Source organism: Benincasa hispida, chromosome 10 (genome assembly GCF_009727055.1).
Source record: "Benincasa hispida cultivar B227 chromosome 10, ASM972705v1, whole genome shotgun sequence".
In the NCBI taxonomy this organism is placed as follows: Eukaryota; Viridiplantae; Streptophyta; class Magnoliopsida; order Cucurbitales; family Cucurbitaceae; genus Benincasa; species Benincasa hispida.
In genome coordinates, this window is record NC_052358.1 from 31,699,968 (window position 1) to 31,716,771 (window position 16,804).

At 34.8% G+C, this 16,804-nt stretch overlaps 1 protein-coding gene across 8 annotated transcripts; it reads left to right on the forward strand.

Moving 5' to 3' along the window:
• The first annotated feature begins 5,262 nt into the window (after nt 1-5,262).
• Nucleotides 5,263-8,621, forward strand: LOC120088198 (scarecrow-like transcription factor PAT1). Of its 8 annotated transcripts, none has more exons than XM_039045317.1 (4): nt 5,271-5,414; nt 5,806-5,972; nt 6,079-6,127; nt 6,641-8,621. In XM_039045317.1, exon 4 carries the CDS (start codon nt 6,746-6,748, stop codon nt 8,381-8,383), a length of 1,638 nt encoding a protein of 545 aa, XP_038901245.1. In that variant the 5' UTR covers nt 5,271-5,414; nt 5,806-5,972; nt 6,079-6,127; nt 6,641-6,745; the 3' UTR covers nt 8,384-8,621. The 8 variants fall into 8 exon arrangements, with proteins under 8 accessions (XP_038901250.1, XP_038901245.1, XP_038901248.1 ...); XM_039045320.1 differs by having other exon boundaries at nt 6,644-8,621; XM_039045319.1 differs by having other exon boundaries at nt 6,079-6,109.
• The last annotated feature ends 8,183 nt before the right edge of the window (nt 8,622-16,804 follow it).

Consider the following 16,804-nt stretch of genomic DNA (forward strand, 5'->3'; position numbering starts at 1 on the left):
ATAACTTACACCTAATTAAAACTTGATTTTAACGTAATCGTGAACAAACATAATGTATGGGGTCCTTTGTAGAGAAACGTGTTCTAAACATGTAATGCAAAATGACAATTAACATAACCATGCAACATAATAAAGATATACTACCATAGAACATTTAAAGAGAGGATGAGATAAACTACTTACTGTGATCTAGTTATTCCTTATTATTCTTTATGATTTGATCAGTAGAGCCTTCCCTTTTAAAACTAGAAGGAAATTTGGGCAGCACCTTACCAGAGCTTTTCTCTTTTAACCTCACAGAACTTCCTCACTCACACTTACTCTTTCACACGCTTCTTTGTTACTGAGATTTGTTTGAGAATGGGTTAAATCTTCAGACAAAGGGTCTTATTTATAGTAGTTTTGAGCTCTTCTCAGTGTGACAAACCATCGTACAAGTAGCTTCTTTAAAATTCTCGCTCTCGCTGTCGTTGTCGCTGGTTACGCTCTCGTTCTTGCTGGTCTCGCTCTCACTCTTGCTCTCGCTCTCTTCCACTGTTTCTCCAATCTCGCTAGTTTTCACGTGTGGTTGCCTTCACTGCTTGTGGATTCCACTTCCTCTTTTTAACTCTTTCAAATTTTAAGAGTATATGGGCAATTAATTTACCTCCAATTCTCCCAATGAGCAGTGCCCAAACAAAAAGTTATCTACTACCCGTTGTCTCCTGAATTAGCTAGCATCCAACTTTTAATTAATCCTCCCTGATTCTGCTCCCTTATCTATTTGGATAATGAATAAATTTCCTATTTTTCCCCTTCTAAATTTCCACCCGATTTTTCTACTAAATTTATATATTTTTCATTCTTAATTATATATTTTATTTGTTTTCCTACTTTCTAAATTAGGGTTAGGGTATTACATTTACCACCCCTCTAAACAAAATTTCGTCCGGCTTAATATTTGATATTTAATTTTCTATATGCGTACAAATCTGGGTCATTACACAAACTCTTCGCATAGGATACCCCGCTCACATGTTTTCATATGAATGATCATGATCAAATCATTTATAACACTTTACAACAATTATAATAATTACAAAGCAGGTCGTATCTGTAATGTTACAAGGATAAAGTACCTAGCCTTGTCCATTTACTAAAGACATTTCAGGTTATTATTAAACATGATCCACTTATATGTCTCCACATACATGTTTAAATTATATAAAATAACCTAGGATATTAGTTTATTGGATTGTGTTAGTGCACATAAAATAATAATTATTTTATTAATAAAAATTTGTTTATACAAGTTTACAAATTGTAAAAATATAAGAGAGATTTAGGACACCAATCTCAACATCTATTACACAAGTGGGTTCGAAAAGTGAGACTAGGTTGGGAGGAGCGAACTAAAGATCAAGCTCATGAAGGGCTTGCATCAACAACAAACACGTTTGAGATCCGAGCTCCAACATTAAACTTTAAAATCGATATGTTTAATTGGTTCATAAACTTTTAAAAATATTTAATTGACTAAAGACTTATCAATTACACAAAATTTAAATTTAAAATTTAGTACACGGTAGAATTTTCCTTTTTTCCTTTTTTTTTTTTTTTTTTTTTTTTTTTTTTTTTTGAGAAAAAGATTTGACATATTAAACACAAGAAACTAATTACATATTTACTTAAATTTATAGATATAAACCATAAAATTTTAATCACACTAAATTATGATTGAACTTTTTTAAAAAAAGCGTATCTACCTCTAAACATTTTTGTGGTGGTAATTGTGTGTAAATATTTTTATAAGTATTTTAGGATTTGTATAGGCGACTTTCTATATTTAAAAAACAAAAAATGCTTATAAGAGAAAAAATGTCTATATCTAATCCTACGAAATTTGAGTGTCAAAAAAAATTGTAAGATATTTAATTCTAATTAGTCGATCACTTTGAATTTCCTAAGTTCCTAATTAAATCCATGATTTTTACTGAACACTAGGAACAACTCAGGATGGTTATCAAATTATTCTTTATTATCTTCTTTTGTTTTTGTTTAACTTGCTTCTTTGTACCATGTCTTATTAAGTTATTGCTTGTTTATCTAATAAACATGTTACGTGAATATTTAAGTAATAGCGTGAACAACATAAACTATTAACAAGAAACCTAAATTTCTAAAATGAAATTGAAACGTTCCTAAAATGATGAAAACAAACTGTAAATAATGAGACAACATATTTTAATGGTAATTGACATGTATGTATTATTTCTTAAATTTCTTTGAATAAATCTTTATAGCTTGTTTATTAGACTAAAAAGTGAATAATAGATATAGAACATATAATCAATGTTTAAAATACCGATGTCGATGTCTTGTAAAAAAAATGTGGTGTCACATGAATATTTTTAAAACAATCATAAAAAATTAAAAAAAAAACATAAATAAATGAATAACTAAACATTTTGCATTTAACAAGTTAAAATATCATGTATGTTATATTTACACTAGTGACAATTTACTATTTTTTTTTTTTTTTATGTTTCAAGGATTTTTTTTACAATGAAATAGAAATATAGATTCACCTATCATGTGATGATGAACCCATAAAAGAGTGAAAATATCGATGGAAAAGTAGTCATATAAACAAAAAATTTAGAGCAAATTGCAAAAACCATTACACCATCGAACTTTCAATTGTAAAAATAGAGTCTTCTAACTTATACAAGTATTAAAATTGAACTATCTAACTTATATAATTTTATAAATTGTAACAATTGCATAAGTTCGAGTGATCAGTTTTTATTTTAGAAGTTTGAGGATCAATTTTTATAAGGAATAATTGTAACTATTATAATAGTTTAGGAATAATTTTTGTAATTAGATCGAAAATTTAATATTAGTAGAATAAAGATGAGTGTTTAAGTTTTAAGTTAAGTTGAAGTAAAAGGCACTACTTCCCACGTCATCTTTTGGCTTTTAAACTAAGCTTGTTCTTCTCTTCCGTGTATGCCACTCTCCCGACCATCATTTGTAGGCCCCACTTTCCATCTTTTATTCTAACCTCCATTTCCCTTTTTTTTACCACTTTGCCACTTTCATTCTCCCCGCTCCCTTTATATTCTCAAGAAATTGTGGTTCGTTTAGATTGTTGGAAAAAAAAAAAAAAAAGTGTTTTTCAAAAAGAATTATTTTTATTTAAATATTTTTTATAAAATTTATTAAAATACATCCAAAAATCTATTTTGAGGTTGTAGAAACTTTAGTTTCTTTATTTATTTTTAAAATTAAACATTTAAAAATATATCACAAACATACCCTTACATGAAAGAGCTTAAATTATTACTTTGCTTTCTCTATTTTTTGTTTTTTGTTTTTTTCTCTTGTTCTAATAAGTTTCATTTCTGACTTCGAAGTTGTATATTCAATTGAGTTATACTATATATTTTTAATAATTAATTTGATCTTTAAATTTTTAATAATTTAAAAGATTTTTGAAATTTTGAAAATTTAATTAATATTTGGTTAGAAATTCTAAACTTTTAGGGAAGTAACAATATAGTTTTTAAACTTCTTTTTGCAATGATTTAGTGTATGTACTTTCAATTTTGAAACAATTTAGTCCTTAAAATTTTATTACATAACAATTTACTCCCTTTTTACTTTAAAATTTGTAATGATTTAGTTTTTATTATAAAAATTGTTACAAATTTGAAATTACAATGACTAAATTATTACGTACAAGTTCAGATATTAAATTGTTACAAAATTGAAAGTATAAAAACTAAAATTTGTAAACTAAATTGTTACTTTTGTGAAAGTTTAGGGACCAAATATATATTTTTAATCTAAATCTGTCAAATAAATCAACCATTTATTAGACATAAATATTTTAAATCTAACCATCTATGGAAAACATATTAAAAACTTTAAGAAACTATGAGTTTGGAGAAAAGTTGGAAATTTAAAAATTTATTAGGCATTTTTAAAATTTAAGGACTAAATAGCTTGTAATTTATATTAAATAAAAAAAATATATGAAACTAAGATGTTTTATTTTCAATGCTTAAACTTATCCATCCAATATGATATTTGAAAGTTAAATATAGTCCTCCTTTAAATTCTGCAATAAAAAAAAAAGACCGGAAAATGAAATAACATATCCACGAATTATTCTTATTATTATTTTACTTTTTCTCAGGAATATTATTATTTTATTTAAATGAATGGATAGAGTAATATGATATATACTCTATATTTTTATTTTCTAACAAAAAATTTCTCACACATCATCCTTATTTCCAAAATAGACCTTATCCTATGGTCACATGACCAAACCTTTTTAACATATGCCATTTTTTATAAATAAAATAAATAATAGTAATAATAAAATCAAGAAAGAAAATTAGAAATTCAAAATAATCACTCCATGCCATAGGGGCATGGGATAGTATTGCATTGAAAGTCAAATTATTCCCTTTGCTAGAAGATTTTAGATGAATATACTATTCAAAATTAGAAAAATTAAAATGGTTACAATACTATTGCATTATTGAATTATCTTTGACCAATTTGACTAGCTTTTTAGCATTTGAAATTCAGCAAAACCTTTTCATTTATTTATCAATCAAGCGCCAGCTCTAGATTTTGTTGATGGGTGTAGTTAGATTTTAACCCTATTCTTTGCTATTTTTGCTTTCTTAAATTCAAAGAAATTTTTTAAATTAATAATAATAAAAAAACAATCATACCTTTTAATCAAGTTAAATCGGTTATTGTTTATATTTTATTCACATCACTAACAGTTTGTTACTTAATTAGTATATCTCATAGATTTTTTACGATATAATGAAGATTTTGATTTACTCCTATTGATGTGCAATCTATAGATTTGTATAAATATCGACAAAAATATGATATCATAATTCCAATCATACATCACTAATATCTTTCTATTCATTTCCTTTCTATTAAATTAGGACAAAATTTGATAAGAAAAAATGAAAAAATAAAATTTGGACATAGTTGATCAATGATGTAAATCAAAATTTAGTGTAATTAAAGTCAAATCTTATCTTATTTGGAAAATGTGATTTGGTAATTATGAAGATTTAAGAGTAAAATATTAAAGTATTGATCTTTAAATTAAATCACATCAAACTTATCTCATTCTACCTTTTTAAGGCACGGATGGCATATATTAGCGGCTTATCTTTGGGGAATAACTTTTTTTTTGGGGGTACTTCGGTCATTTTATACAACTATGTGGCAAAACTGGCAAATGCAGTTTCGCAATAATTACAGAGCTTTTTGTTCGTCCACTTTCTTAAATACTCTCTCAGGTGCTTCACATAAGACTCCCCTTTCTTTCTTCTCTCTAAATCACTCAAAGTTTGAAGTGAATTCTAGCTTCAAGACTCTTTCCAAGTGAGGTGGGATGAACAATTTGGTTAATTATGAACTTCTGAAATTCGATCCACTGAATTTTTAATTAATTTATCTTCTGGGAATTGAATGAACTTTGATGGTTTTTCCGTTCTGGGTTTGTGGAATTTGTTCTTATTTTCTTCTGGGTATTTTAGTTTTCATGTCTGATTTTTTATTTCTGCAAATGGGTTTCATTGAAAATGGGAATTCGAGGCCTGAATTTGCTACTTCTCTGTTTTTCTGCTCTGTTTTCTATGTAGCATTTTTGTGGGGATCGATTCACTGACAAATTCTGCTGTTCTTTGCTGCAATGTAAAGGACGGAATTGTTAGAATTTTATTTTACTGTTTGTTTGTTTGTAGTTCCTTACTTTTCGAACTGGTTTGGATTTTATAGGGATTATCGTAGCTGGGTCGGATTAATGGTAGATCTTACAAAAAGAGGATCGAATTCCATTGTATCGGTTTCATGTGTGAATAGTTATTTAGCTCCTCCTGTTTTTATTTCTTTCTATAAAAGGTGAATGATGATCTGGTGGGGGATATAGTCGAATACGTGGAAAGGTACACTCATGAGTCACCGAACTGAATTAAAATATTCCTCGATGCTTTTTTAATTGCTTTTCCTAAGAAAGCAGAAATTTAATCTCTCTCTACTTGCTTGTTTCAGCGAGTGTAAGTTCGGATGATTCTTTCGAGGGGTAGGATTTTCTAAGCAGGTTCTCAGTTTTCAACTCTGATCTAATTGATAAATCAAATTTGTAGAATGTCCTCTTCAGTTTCCTTGCTGTTATATGGTTAGAGTTTCACTTTTTGATTTAGTTAAATTTCATAGAAACAAAGACTAAGAAGAATGGTTTTTTCATCCTTTCTGTAGGTGTCTTGTCTAATGTCTTGTGTATAGCGCATATGATCTTTTGTCTGTCCTAAAATCTTTGGTGCTTACATTCTTATATGTTGAACTGAGAAATTTTATGGCAGCTTGAATATTGCTTTGAGCTTGTTTGAGCTTTGGAGTATGCTGTCTGTCTTTTATTTATTGACCTCCGCCAGATTTTAGCTTAGCAATAAACCATTATCAGAATGATTTATTTGAGTCAATTTGTTCTGTGATGTTATTTTCTTCAGTTTTTGATGATTAAGACATGTAGCCATGATAGTTTTTGTGGATGATTTTACCAGCCGATGTTTATCTGTGCTACAACCATGCTGATTTTGGTTCATATGTGCAGTAGCTTAAGATAAAGGTTTAGAACGGCAGCTCTTGGAGCAAGGATTTTGAACACTCTTAGCTTCTGTAGAGATAAAATCAGTCGCTTCACTAGACAATTTGTAAAATGCAAGCTTCTCAGCTTCATCGAGGTTCACATATGTCAAAGAGATTATGTTATCAGCCACTTCAAGAAGTGGATGCCTACTGCTTCTCCCAATTTCAATCTTTTGGTCGCCAATTATATTCCAATGCTGGCAACCAAAGAGCTCAATTCAATGTTCAAGACATTGGTGATCGGTACTGTACTTTGGAGTCGTCCTCAGGAAGCCACAGCTATGCAGCTCACAACTCAACATCGACAGTTACTTTCTCACCCAACGGGAGTCCGGTATCGCAACAGGATTCTCGTTCAAATCCTTCTGATCAGCATAATTCCCCTGACAATACATATGGTTCCTCAGTAAGTGGATCCAGCATAACGGATGATATTAATGATTTTAGGCACAAACTACTGGAATTGGAAACTGCGATGCTTGGCCCTGATTCTGATGTTATCGATAGTTTTGATAGTATCTACCAGGAGGGAACGGACAATCTAGAGATGGGAACTTGGGGACAAGTGATGGATGCTATTACTAAAGGAAACTTGAAAAAGATCCTAATAGCTTGTGCTAAAGCTGTATCAGATAATGATGCGTTGATGGCACAATGGCTAATGGATGAGTTGCGCAAGATGGTGTCGGTTTGTGGTGAACCGATGCAGAGGTTGGGAGCATATATGCTGGAGGGGCTGGTTGCACGGTTAGCCTCCTCGGGCAGTTGCATCTATAAATCTTTGAGATGCAAGGAACCAGCAAGATCGGAGCTCCTCTCATATATGCACCTTCTTTACGAGGTTTGCCCGTACTTCAAATTTGGATACATGTCAGCAAATGGTGCCATTGCAGAAGCCATGAAAGATGAAGATCGAGTTCACATCATTGATTTCCAAATTTCTCAGGGTACTCAGTGGATCACTTTGATTCAAGCTTTTGCAGGCAGGCCTGGTGGGCCACCTCACATTCGTATCACCGGTATAGATGATCCTGCATCAGCTTATGCTCGTGGAGGTGGGCTAGATATTGTTGGGAAGAGACTTTCCAAGTTAGCAAAGTTATTTAACGTGCCATTTGAGTTTCACTCTGCTGCCATTTCTGGCTGCGATGTTCAACAAAATAATTTGGGCATTCGACGAGGGGAGTCTTTAGCAGTGAATTTTGCATTCATGCTACACCATATGCCAGATGAGAGCGTAAGCACCGAAAATCATCGAGATAGGCTATTGAGGCTGGTTAAGGGTCTGTCTCCAAAGGTTGTGACACTTGTTGAACAAGAATCCAACACAAACACAGCTGCATTCTTTCCCCGGTTCATCGAAACACTTGATTACTATAATGCCATGTTTGAATCAATTGACGTTACCCTTCCAAGACAGCACAAGGAGCGAATTAACATCGAGCAGCATTGTCTAGCCAGGGAAGTTGTCAACATACTAGCATGTGAAGGAGCCGAGAGAGTAGAACGACATGAATTACTCGGAAAATGGAGACTCCGATTCGCAATGGCAGGATTTACACCTTACCCATTGAGCTCTTTGGTGAATGCTACCATCAAAACGTTATTAGATAACTATTCTAACAGGTATAGGCTTGAAGAAAGAGAAGGGGGTTTGTATCTAGGCTGGATGGATAGGGATTTGGTTGCTTCCTGTGCATGGAAGTAAAAAATGTGTAACCGTAGTATACAGGTATTAGCTATTGAAATCCAAGGGGGAAACGTGGTTCTTTTCTGCTTCATCACAATTCTCTTTAACAGAAATGTATTGCCAAGACAAGAACTTTCCTTGCTTGGCTGAGCTATAGTTGAATTCTGGTGCAAACTGCAAGGCCTTGAAAATGGACTCTGTTTTAGTTTGATGTTTGGTTATAAAATGCAAGCTGAAGAACCATGGTTAACTTAAAGATAGTGTTCTATATTAACACCCTTTTGCTTTTCAGTGGCTAATCCAAAAGATTAAATATCAGAAGGGTTACTTCATATGATCTAGAAAATAATGTATAAATGTAGAAATTTGTGTTAGTTCCTATAAAATTGAGCCTTCAATAAACCACGTGCTTTCAAGTTTACTCTTTAGCTGGTGAGTTGTTGAAGAAATGCCAATGTTCAAGTACAACACAGCCAACATCTTGTAACAGAGACCAAGTGTTATCAGTTAATGTAACTTGGGACTTTATAAACACAATAGGAGTGTTTGGAGTAAAGAGTTAAGAGTTATGAAGAGTTAAGAGTTATGAAGTCTAGGGAGTTGTGAACTCTTAGAGCCTACAGTGTAAGAAGTTGATAAGATATAAAATTGATGTTTTTCAATAGTGAGACCCGTCAACTCCTTGGGCCAAATAAGGAGTGGAGTTCACAAACTCTTACTTTCCTACTCCAACTTCTCAACTTCTTACCCCAAACATCCCAATGAATTTTGGTGAGATTTTTTAAATAGAAAACAATAGATTTCATTTGTATCTGATGAAAAGTAAAGAGAAGAGAAAATGACACACACATATTATGTGGAAAACCCTAGTACAGGGAGAAAAAACTACGGTGCAGAGAACTTTATTATAATAATGTGATACAAAATAATGCCCAGAAGCTACAGTTTAAATAGAAAAAGATGAAACCCTATGGTACACAAGAAAAGACAAAAATGCCCCTAGGGTCAATATTCGATTTTCAACACTCCCCCTCAAGTTGGAGCATAGATATCAACGAGACCCAACTTGCTAACACATGAGTTAAAGAGTTGTCATGATAGCCCTTTTGTGAGTACATCTGCAATCTGCTGACTAGAAAGAACATAGGGAACACAGATATTTCCATTGTCAAACCTTTATTTGATAAAATATTTGTCAATCTCTACATGCTTCGTTCTGTCATGCTGAACAGGGTTGTTTGCAATGCTTATAGCAGCCTTTTATCACAATAGAGTTTCATTGGCCCATCATGACTTTGGTTAAGATCAATTAGGACCTTTTCTAACCACATTTCTTCACATATCCCAAGGTTTATGGCCCTGTATTCAGCTTCGGCACTACTTCTGGTAACCACCCCTTGTTTTTTACTCCTCCATGTAACAAGGTTACCCCAAAAAAACGTACAGTAGCCCGATGTCGACTTTCTGTCGACCACTGAGCCTGCCTAATCAGCATCTGTATAGGCCTTGATGAATCGTCTGTCTGACTTTCTGAACATTAATCCCCTGCCTGGAGAAGCCTTTAAATATCTCAAAATTCATTCCACTGCCTTCATATGTTCTTCATAAGAAGACTGCATAAATTGGCTAACCACACTTACTGCATGTGCAATATCTGGTCTCGTTTGGGAAAGATAAATTAGCTTCCCGACTAAACGTTGATACCTCTTCTTGTTAACTGGTGTACTACTACTCAGATCACTAAGCTTAGTATTTGCTTCCATAGGAGTGTCAACTGGTTTACATCCTGTCACACCTGTCTCTTTAAGCAAATCTAGCATATACTTTCGTTGAGAGACAAAGATTCCTTCCTTTGACCAGGCCACCTCCATTCCGAGAAAATACCTTAACTTTCCAAGGTCCTTGATCTCGAATTCTTCAGCCATCATTTTCTTCAATCTGTCTATTTCTAAAGCATCATCCCCTAAGATTACAATGTCATCAACATACACAATTAGAACTACCATTTTTCCAGACATAAACTTCTTTGTGAACAAGGTGTGGTCTGAATGTTCCTGGCTGTACCCTTATGATTTTACAAATGTAATAAATCTACTAAACCAGGTCCTCGGAGACTGTTTCAACCCATACGATGACTTCTTTAGTTTACAAACTTTGCGACTGAACTGTTTTTCAAACCCTAGAGGCGGACTCATATAAACTTCTTCTTCTAATTCTGTATTAAGGAATTCATTCTTCACATCAAACTGGTGCAAAGGTCAATTCTTATTAACTGCAACCGAGAGGAGCACACAAACTATATTTAACTTTGTTGCTGGAGAGAAAGTCTTTGAGTAATCTATCCCAAAGGTTTGAGTGAAACCTTTAGCCACTAACCGTGCCTTGTATCGGTCGATCGTACCATCAGGTCTATACTTAACAGTAAACACCCATTTGCAACCAATTGTCTTGTGTCCCTCACGAAGAGTGACTTGTTCCCATGTGTCGTTCTTTTCAAGAGCTTTCATTTCTTCCATGATAGCAGCTCTCCATTCAGGAATTTCCATAGCTGCATATATGTTGCTTAGTATTGAAACAGTGTCGAGGCTAGTAGTTAACACTTTAAACACCGAAGATAAGTTACTATAAGACATATAACTTTGCATTGGGTACTTGGTACAAGACCTCATTCCTTTCCTCAAAGCAATAGGAATGTCAAGAGAGGCATCATGATCTTCTTGTTCTTCTTACTTCTCATCACACTTAGTATCTTTCTTTGTCTCATCTGGGTCTTTCTGATCTTCTGACTTCTCATCATACTCAGTATCTTGCTTTGTTTCATCTGTACCTTCTTCAACATTTTCAGTCGGAACCTGGGGTTCATTACTGCCTTCACCCGTACCAGCCACATTCTCAGTACTGTCACTGTTACTGTCAGTACTATCTTGGTGATTAGTATCCACATTAGTCACATTCTCGGTACTGTCTCTGCTTACACTACTTTCAACACAAGCATTATCACCACAAATGTTATCATTATTAGGAATAGAAGACTTTGTACCTAGAACTATCACTCGTTCTGACTCATGTACTGGAGTCGGAGAAGTGATTAGCGACACTATTTCCTTTCTAAGATTTCTCCTATAGTACATGATCCATGGGACTTGCTTGGTAGGAAGAATAGGAGAATTGACACTTGTGTCGAGAATGGACCCAGATAGGTTTGGCAAGCAAGAACTTAGACCCTAGTTGGACTCTTCACTTATACTCTTCATCGGAAGAGGACTAAGGGGGGAAAAAGGGACGGTCTTCATAGAAGGTGACAACCATGGAGACAAAGTACTTGCAGAAAGAAGGATGGTAATGTTTGTACCCGCGTTGATGAAGGGGGTATCCTACAAAAACACACTTCTGAGCCCGAGGGGTAAATTTGGTTCGATTAGAACCATGGGTATGGATAAACACAACACACCCGAACACACAAAGTGGAACATCAGGGGTAAGGCGGTTATCGGGATATAACTCATTGAAATAGTCAAAAGGAGTTTGGAACTTTAAGACCCGAGAAGGCATTCGGTTTATTAAGTGAGCTGCTGTCAGAACAGCATCTCTCTAAAGATGTGACAGAAGAGATGTAGATAGCATGAGTGACCGAGCAACCTCAATTAGGTGACGATTTTTCCGTTCAGCCATTTCATTCTTTTGCGGGGTATAAGCACATGAACTTTGATGGATTATTCCTTTAGAGGCAAGGAATTCCCCAAGATTATTATTAAAGAATTCTCGACCATTATTGCTCCGAAGAATGGTGATTCTCGCATTGAATTGGGTTTCTATAGAATTGTAGAACTGCTGGACGACAGAGGTGACTTCGGACTTGTCAGTAAGGAGAAAGACCCAGGTCAACCTAGTGTGGTCATCTATAAAGGTTACAAACCACCGTTTTCCAGTAGTGGTTGTAACCAGAGACGAACCCCACACATCACTATGAAAGAGGGTGAAGGGTTTCAAAGGTTTATAAGGTTGGGGTTTGAACGAGACGTGAGGTTGTTTAGCTTGGACACACATATCACATTTCAAATTAGAAACATTAATATTATGAAATAGATGGGGAAATAAATATTTCATATAAAGAAAACTCGGATTTTCGAGACGAAAGTGCCATAACATATAATTAGTTTCAAAATTGGAAAAACAGGAAGACAATAAACTAGTCCTATCACAAATCCTAGAGGAGGTATCTTCAGTAAGGAAATAGAGCCCTCCATCATGTCGAGCAGTGCCAATCGTCATCACTGAGTTCAAATCTTGAAAAATAGTAGCATCGGGTGATAATATAACACAACATTTCAAATCTCTGGTAATCTTACTGACAAATAATAAATTGTAAGAAATTTTAGGCACATAGAACGTTTTGGAGAGAAAAACCCTCAAAGGGCGATAAATGGTCTTTCTCGGCCACAGGGGCGAAGGATCCATCAGTGATCCTGATCCTCTCATTCCCAACATTTGGTTAATAAGACAAGAACTGGTCGGACGTGCCAGTTAGATGGTCCGTAGCTCCTGAGTCTAGAATCCATGGTTTTTTACCGTTTATACTAACAAGGCCACAAGAGTGATGCATACATGATTGTGCGATTGCACTGACACCCACTGTACTAGAGTCGTTTTGACTCGTCTCCTGATTCTGTGGTTGATGACCAGCTGTCGATTCACTTACTAATGCACGTCCATGTCCTGATTGTCGTATTTTACCATTTGGAGGATGACCATGTAGCTTTTAGCATTGCTCTTTAGTGTGTCAGGGCTTCTTACAGTGTTCACAGACTGGAGGTACTTTTCCATTTTGTTTGTCAGTTCCTAACACTTTATATGCAACAGAATTTGTTGATTGAATTACTGTATTATTCATGGCATTAGACCTATCTTCTTCAAGTCGGATTTCAGAACACACTTCCATTAAAGAGGGAACTGGACGAGTTCCCAGAATTTGACTTCGCACAACATCAAATTTTGGATTAAGTCCTGCTAAAAAATCATAGACTCGGTCTGTCTCTTCGGACTGATAGTATAAAACTCCTTCACACGGACAGCTCCAAATCAACTCTCGACATAAATCCATCTCTTGCCAAATCACAGACAACTTATTGAAGTAAGTTGTGACATCCATGGTCCTCTGTTTACATTCATGGACTTGTTTACGGGGAGCGTAGACAATCGAGCTCCATTTTTTCGTGTGGAGTACAACTTCTTCACAGCCTCCCAAATATCCCTTGCAGTAGTAGCATACAGCAGGAGTGTTCCAATCTGGGGTTCCATACTCCATACTAATATAGATCGGAGTAGAGAATCCTCTCCTTTCCATAAGCGTTCTTGAGGGTCGCCTTGTCTAGGTTTTGGTATTTCTCCAGTCAAATACCCAAACTTATGGCGACCATCGAGAACCATTCTCACAGATTGGGATCACGAAAAATAATTATGGCCATTTAATTTGATGTAACTAGAAGGCTTACTTCTTTAATTAGCTATAGTTAGTTTATTAGTTTTGACTTTAACTATAGCTTGTTTGTTAGTTTTAAACAAACTTGTAATCTTTCTCTATAAATAAAGTCTCTTCCCTCATTTTGAGGAGAGATTCATTTATTCAAAATATTAAAAATTTGGTTTCACACCAAAATTGGTATCAGAGCACTCCAAGATTTGGGAACCGATAGCGGGAAAGAGAGCCCATTAACCAATCGAAGGAGATGTACATGGGCAAGAACAAAAGGTGGAAGATACTCCCACCCTCACTCCAAGAACCTTAACCTGACGCTTGCTGTCCGTTGAGAACTCATTGGAGGAAATTCATGGCACCTCAACAAACCTTTAAGAAAGCATGGAAACCCTTGCTAGAAGAGTTGAAATGCTTGCAACTCAAAATCGAGAGAATATTCAACTAGTTGATCAAGAATGGGGGGGAGGAGAGGAAGAAGAGGCGGCGGACGGGCAAGAAATGGCCAAAACCAGCAAGAAATATTTCAAGAAAGACATTCAAGAATTCAAAGACAGCACCATGAAAATCTAAGAAGACAACCAATTGGCCAAGAAAGATATCAAGAAAACCAAGATTGGGATTCATCTAGTGAATATGATCAAGAAGAATAATTATTTGTGCCAAGAAGAGGAAGGGGCGAGAGATGTGAGGACAATGATTTCAAGATGAAAATTGACTTGCCAAGTACAATGGGAAGTGACACATTGAAGCATTTCTTGATTGGATCAAGAACACAGAAAATTTCTTCACATACATGAACACTCCCGAGCACAAGAAAGTGCATCTCGTGGCACTAAAGTTAAAAGCTAGGTGCCTCGGCTTGGTTGGATCAACTTAAGATCAATCGGAGAAGAATTGGAGAAAACCAATATATTCGTGGGAGAGAAGATGAAAAAGGTTAATGAAGGAATGCTTCCTACCTCCTAATTACAAACAAAACCTGTATAGTCCAATATCAAAATTGTAGACAAGAAGGTACGATCGGTGGCTGATTACATTGAAGAATTTCATCGAAGAAACTAAGGGCAAGAAACAAACCTTATGGAAGGTGAGCAACATTTGATTGCAAGATTTATTGGAGTCTATGTTGGGATTCTGGTGTCCTAATCTCCTCGAGGTTCTCGTTGTTTTGTAAAGATACACATTGTTTAATGAATAAAATAAGTGTATTTAATTCTGATATTTACTCATATCCAATAAACACAAAAGCTTCTTGGTTATTCTTATGTGAACTTAAGCATGTTATATGTGATATACAAGTGGATCATGCCTTAAGTTATAACCTAAATCGGTCTATAGTTATAAGGATTAAGGTGGGATACGCTGATCCCAGCGACACTACGGATATGACCCTTTGTAGAGGTTTTGAAGTGTTGTAGAACTACTATAGAATGGTTGGCTTCCTGACCATTCGTGTGGACGTGGAGCCGGGAGGATGTTCCTATATGAAGAGCTTGTTATCAGGGACCTGGATCACGTAGATCGACTAGGACTCTAGTATATAACACCGTTGATACTAGAGACTTGCATCTCACCTAAACGACCATAGGTGACATGACCTTAATCCTGAGTGTTTTGCAAACTTCTGCCTTTGAGGGCGGTCCTTTGATTAGTATGGGTGAGAGTGGCTAGATTGCCAACTCAACATGCCTACCTTTTTGGGGACTTGTCTGATCTAGGAGCTTGGAACTCAACTCAATCCATAATGTGGAATTCATTCCTTTCCCGAAGTAGGGATAAATAGAGATATTGCTCCCTTAAGGGCTGATTCCGAGGCTTGAACATAGTGGCCACAGCTTCACTTTGGAAGAGAAGACTCAGTCATAGTAGGACTATGATTTATGTTCATTAGAGGGATCAGTGGTACTTAAGGAGACAGATGTAACTATAGGGGCATAACGGTTATTGGCCCAACTATACTTACGAGTGATCTGTGAAGGGTTGTTGCATTGTTGATTGGTTAAGATGGACACATATATATCTGTAGTGAGGAGAGTTCATCTATCGGTCTTTAGTGGAGTGTCTGGCAGTTGATGGATGGTGGATCCCGTGACTAAAGAGTTTAGTCAGTTATTCACGTACCGTTGGAGTTTCATATCTACAGGTCCATGAGGCCCCCTTGGTAGCTTGGATTCTGTTGAAGGATCAAGTTCTTGGTGTTGATTTGAAATGTTCAAATTGACAAGAGGTTTTTTTTTATTATATGTGATATAATCGGTATGATGTATGAGATACATCTAGTGGAGGATTGATGTAAATGACATTACATTAAATACCATGGAATAGAAAAAGAACTATGGTTTATATGTTTCCTGAGATGAAATATTAAAACTATAGGTTATAAATATAGTATGATAAGTTGATTATCATTTATGTTTATAATAATATTAATTATTAGATAATTAATACTTTTTCTTTTAAATAACCAAAGTAATAGGTGGTTATGGATCATAGTAACCATGAGTTTAAAAGAAAAATTGGTTTCTTATTTTGAAAGAGAAGTTTTTACAAAAGTTTGAAAAGTTTTTGAGTTTTCTTTCCAACGAAAGGAAACTCATGAAAGTCATCAAGTAAATACAGATTTACTAAACGACGGCTGGGCTGAGCTAAACGATCATACAAGCGCTTACTAAACGATCGCTGGCCTAAGGTAAACGATCGTGTAGAGTCTGTCAAGCTAAACGATCACATAACTTTTGCTAAACGATCGCATAGCTTTTTCTAAACGATTGGCCATCGACCTATACGATAAAATTGTTATCATACTATATTTTTAATAATATTAATTATTAGATAATTAATACTTTTTCTTTTAAATAACCAAAGTAGTGGGTGGTTATTGATCATGGTAACCGTGAGTTTAAAAGGAAAATTAGTTTCCTATTTTGAAAGAGAAGTTTTTACAAAAGTTTGAAAAGTTTTTA

Excerpts from the sequence above, each read along its gene's own strand:
- LOC120088198 (XM_039045322.1), top strand. The coding sequence starts at position 6,746 with ATGCAAGCTTCTCAGCTTCATCGAGGTTCACATATGTCAAAGAGATTA.